Below are 5,391 nucleotides of genomic sequence, written 5' to 3'. Positions count from 1 at the left end.
CATTGCTTGCAACGATTCCCTATGTAAACTTAGTTAACTGGTGCTTAACTACAGTGATCCTATTAGGTTTTAGCTCAAATAGCATAACATGATTGCATATACAGTCAAACCTCGCCAAGACGATCCTCTTTTAGCCGATAACCTCTTTTGTGCGATATTTTTCCACGGACCGATACTTTTACCATACAAAATACGATTCAACGATCATCGTCTTTTCCAACCTGTTCATCGTCTTAACGTGGCCATTAGACACCCAAAATGCCTCGAAAAAGGCCGATTACAGTTGACCAGCGGCGTGCCCTTCGACACTGGGCCCACCAACAAGTTCCAAAGCCAACTCAGCGGCAGTGTATCGAATGGTTTGAAAGACAATATCATCACAAGTTAAGCCAGTCGACTATTTCTGAATCACTAAGCAGCAACTTTGAGGCCCTTGATAAGAACCAAGACACTAGAATCCAATGCCGTCGACTAGGCCAGTGGCCAAAGCTAGAGGAAATCCTTTAGGAGTGGCAGATTCGGATTGAAGAAAAGGGAGGGTTTACAACTGGTGATATACTACAGCAGAAGGCACAGCAGATCTGGAAACGACTGCCAGAATATACTGGCCAAGAGTGCCCATCGTTTTCTACTGGCTGGCTCAAAAAATTCAAAAAGCGACATCATAATCATGACAACGGTTTGGGGAGGCGGCATCAGTTCCGGAAAATGTTGAGTAAGAAATGAGGGCACTACGGACAATAGCAGGGGCGTTTCAAGAAGAGGATATATAAAATATGGATGAAACTGGACTCTTCTGGAAGATGATGCCATCATGTGGCCTCTCATCACAGCTCCAATCTTGTGTTAAGAAGAATAAGACTCGGATCTCCCTGGGTTTCTGCGTCAACGCTACTGAAACAGACCGACTCCCTGTTTAGGCAATTGGCCATGCAAAAGCACCTCGAGCATTACAATGAATTAATATACAAACAATGGGGGCACAATTGAAAGTGAACAAGAAGGCTTGGATGACTGGAATACTTATGAGCGAATGGCTTCAAGCCTTTTATCAGCATATTGGAACTACTCGGCAAATACTCTTAACAATGGACGGCTTTTCAGCACACTATACAGGGGCTGAGCTTAACCCTCCTCCCCCTAATATCCGCATTTGTTGGCTTCCAGCTAACAGTACCAGTCGTTTCCAGCCTCTTGATCAAGGAATTATTCAAAATGTTAAAGCTTATTATCGACAACATTGGCTTCGGTTTATAATTGACACTATCAATTCAAATCAAGATCCACAGAAACTTATGAATCTTCGACTCACTCTTCGCTGGATTATTCGTGCTTGGAATACAGAAGTTTCAAACACTACGATATACAACTGCTTCCGGAAATCTACACTTGTTTCAAATCCAAATTAGCCTTCCAACAATAACGATGCCTACTGGAATACAAGAACTCTACAACCAAGCGATAATTACAGCATCAATTACAGACTCGATGGCTATTTCGAACTTTCTAAACCCTGTGGAAGAGGCTAGAGCAGTGGAAGGACAGACTACCGATGAAGAACTACTTGAGGAGATAATAGAGGGGCAACTTGGGCATCAGAACTCTCAAAATGATGACGAAGAGGAGTGTCATACTGACATTCGTTGCACTTAGTTTGCTATCAAACTCAAGAGCAAACTTAGAAATCTCCTCCTCAAACCTACAAGTCACCATACATATCTTGGCTTATCACACCAACAACAGAAGCAATCCTACTCAACGATTGCTGCAAACTCTTCTACTACATCTGTTTATGCTACATACATCACGGCATATCATTTGGACACTCATTGAACAAGTTATTAAGAAAATCTCCTCCTTAAGGGGGTGGGCCAATACTACCACATGGCATATCTCTACCAACTAGAGGCCTAGGAACATGAACGATAGCTCTAGAAGCTTCTACAACCCTCTATGATTCATTACACGTCATCGCTCCTTAGTTACACACAAGATTGGTTAAGTTATGACATAATTTATCTATAGGTACTCTGACCTTGGACCTCCTTTTCACTTCCTATAGGCTAGGAACCCAGGAGATGGTTCTATGGGATTCTCTTACGTTCACTACATGATTAGCAAGCTAGTTGTGGGTCGCACTTGATTTCTAATACATTTACCAAGCCTGGTTAGTCATGGAAAGTCATGGAAAATGAGAGAACTACACTCCTTTGGCATAAATAGGATTGCCCTTTCCTTAAGAAAGGGCAAGCAGGCAATACAGTAAATCGACTATCACATACTTCCACGTCTTTTACAAGCTTCCAAGCATTCATCTTGTTACTCCTTGTTTCTGAAAAGTCAGTGAGGTGTTAACCTCTGACTTACCCCTGAGTTCCCAGACTCAACATTTGTTGCAACTTGTCTGAACCACTTCACTACATCACACACCTGATTGCTGCGTTGTGGAATAGTCTAAGCTACAACCCTTTGGCTCTGTTTCCTAAGACAGTGTGTTGTCTTAGTAAAATCATCCCTTCCTTGGGTGGCTAGATTCTCACATCTGGTGCACCCACCATTACAAGGAGGAGCAGCCTGAGCAGCCTGCGCCTATGGCAAAGGAGGCCCAGGATGCCCTCCAGATACTGATTGAGTATTCTGAAGGCCAGGATGCTCTTACTACGGGGCATATACGGGCACTAGAGCGGCTGCAAACAGCCATTGAGGCTATTCGAGCACAGTCACAGCAGCAGGTTACGTTAGATAGGTGGCTTACATAATATTACTCTATATAACGATATATACAATAAGACGATGGAAATGCTTGCTACGGATGCCATCGTCTTAACAAGGGTTTGACTGTATTAGAATAGGTTTAGGTTAAGCCACGGACACAGGCTACCCTAAAATTGGCCTTTCTCTCTATAGTTAGTGCAACCACGTGAGTTGGTCTAAACTACTTTAGGTATGCAATTGTATGTTGTTGTACGGAGGCGTGTACCAAAAGTCCTTGCCGGGCAGGGGTATAGCCTACCCCTGTCAAAATGAGCACTCACGATACTTGCACCTGTAGCTTCATAAAATAGACTCCAAGGAGGAAATGGATATAAGGAAGGGGTTAGTGATATATCTACACATGGCAAGGCACGTAGGAACTATTAACTATTATAATTGATTCTCAATAACCTCTTGAATATGGCGTGGAATCCTCTCAATCCACGCCTGTATTCTCCGTTGTTCAAGCTCCTCCCATGCCTTTTTCCACACAATTTCTGCAGTCTTCTGAGTTGTAGGAGGCCCTTTACGAGTAGTAACCTGCTTCATAAATGGCCAACAAGGCTCAATCATATTAAGGTCAGGCGAATTACCTGGCCATAGTAGCCGTTGAATATCAAACCTATCAAAGACAGCCTTTTGCCACTTTGACGCATGAGATGGTGCTTTATCTTCTTGTACAATAGTATTTGGCCTTTCCTTCTTACACTCTTGTCAAACGGTAGAAGTAAAGGCTCAAGGATGACTTTTCGGTATCGCCATGCATCAATTCCTCCTTTTCCTTTCTCACGGGTCATTGCTCCTGTCTTTTTTGTAAACTTCCACTCTGGCTTCCTTCCTCTATAGTTCCGTAATCCAAGGCGACGTATTCCATTTTCAAGTTCCCATTCCTCTTTGCATTGTGCTTCAATTGTATTATTAAATGCTTCAATTTCAATTGCTGCTTCTCTCTTCTCCTTTGCTGTCTCCTTTTTCCAAATGTGATATGGCCCCTTTTTATCGTATGTAAAACAGCTCCACCACATGAATTCCGACGCTCCGTGCCATTGAGAGCGAATAACAGATGGCTCGAATCTCTCATCTTTTGTCCTCCATACTTTAAATCCTCCACGTCGATGGCCAAGGACAATAGATGTTCATCTGTCCATATAACGTTTTTCCAATCTGTAAGAGTCCAATGTGCATATCGTAGAGCGAATTGTAGTTGTGCTTCTCTCATCGCTTTAGTTAATCCTGGTTTCCATGTTGGCTTTCGTTTTATCAGTTTATGCCGTTGTAGTACTTGAAAAGCAGTCATTGTAGACACACCATTTTCATAACCAATTGTTGCTGCTGTCTTCTCTCGAGAGTTCCGGTCCATTTTTATACTCTTTATAAGAGTCTCTTCGTCATTTGCACTTAGTTTCTGAGGGCGTCCTGTTCCGAGGGGCATCAATAAGATATTTATCGAGTAATTGCTTGTCGATATCTGGATTATATCCATGGCGGCGTGCTTCAGCCATGTAATATCGCACTTGCCGCTCGGAAATTTTTGTATTCTCTTTAATTTGCTGATATGTAGCTCCATAAGCTCGGAGTCCTATAGCTTGAGCTCGCGCTGCAAGAGAGTATGAAGGCATATTTAATATCTGTATTATCTTCTACTCTACAAAATATGAATTGACGATGCCTATTTACTGACTTTACCCCTATTTTTAGCCCCGAACGCTACATTCCTTGGCACTGATAGCCCGGCAAGGACTTTTGGTACACGCCTCCGTATGCACCTACCTTAGGGGGGTCGACCCATTTTTCGACCCCATTGGATAGGATTAAGGGCAAAAGAATATAGGGCAAAAACTCGATATACCCAGTAAACTGGTAAGAAAACTCCATCTACCCAGTCGGCCGCTAACCCTCCTTTGGAAAGGTTAACGAGCCAATGAGAGGCGTACTCTCATTTGAGAGTACATGCTCAATTGCACAGTAAGTCAGGGGTCAATTGAGACCCTCAAACCTCCTCCCGTCCACCACAGAACCCCGCTGACACCTCCCAGGCTCCCTCCCTCCTCCGACCCCCTCGAAACCCCCCTCAGAAGCCCTCACGTGAGGCACAAACTCCCCCACCTCCCCTGCCCCTGCCTCCTTGCCGAACTTGCTGCCCCTGTCAACAGTAGCGAGTTCCTTGACTTGGACGCTTGGTCCCACGCCCTGGATGACTGGGCTGTCAAGGAGAAGTTCTCCTGGCGGCTCCAGAGGAGGGACAAAGATGGGGCAACCGCCGTTTGTCCCGAGGAGGGCTGTGCCTGGCGTGTCCGAGCCAGCCCCAACGACGAGCTTCCTTTGCTCATCGTCGGGGCTGGCTCAGACATGCCAGGCACATATGAGAATGGGGGGAGTTTCTAGATTGGGCTTGGGCAGGTCACGTGGGATGGAACTGGGTATATAGAGTTTTTGCCCAAGAATATAACCTTCACCACCCCAGATTCACGATGAGCGATTTTTGCACTGCCTCAGGCCGCAACTACCCCTGCACCCACTCCTCCGAATTGGGCCGTAGCCCCCACAGTCGCAACGTCGGTGCCACCTCAACCGTAGCTTCAGCGACTCTGCTCAGTGGCAGTGACCGTATACAGCTCAACCTTCGTAAAAAGCTGT

The 5,391-nt window shown here is 45.0% G+C and overlaps 1 protein-coding gene across 1 annotated transcript; it reads left to right on the top strand.

Annotated features, from left to right (window-relative positions):
- Positions 1-2,591: 2,591 nt before the first annotated feature.
- On the top strand, positions 2,592-5,139 carry VC83_00095 (uncharacterized protein; the record flags this gene model as incomplete). Its single annotated transcript, XM_024463792.1, has 2 exons — positions 2,592-2,737; positions 4,791-5,139. The coding sequence occupies 2 exons, from the start codon at positions 2,592-2,594 to the stop codon at positions 5,137-5,139; spliced, it is 495 nt and encodes a 164-aa protein (XP_024328699.1).
- Positions 5,140-5,391: the final 252 nt, after the last annotated feature.

The sequence above is a fragment of the Pseudogymnoascus destructans genome, assembly GCF_001641265.1.
Source record: "Pseudogymnoascus destructans isolate 20631-21 unplaced genomic scaffold scaffold_1, whole genome shotgun sequence".
Taxonomy (NCBI): Eukaryota; Fungi; Ascomycota; class Leotiomycetes; order Thelebolales; family Thelebolaceae; genus Pseudogymnoascus; species Pseudogymnoascus destructans.
Note: the sequence above shows the minus strand (reverse complement) of the source record. Positions and strands in the feature narration are given on the sequence as shown.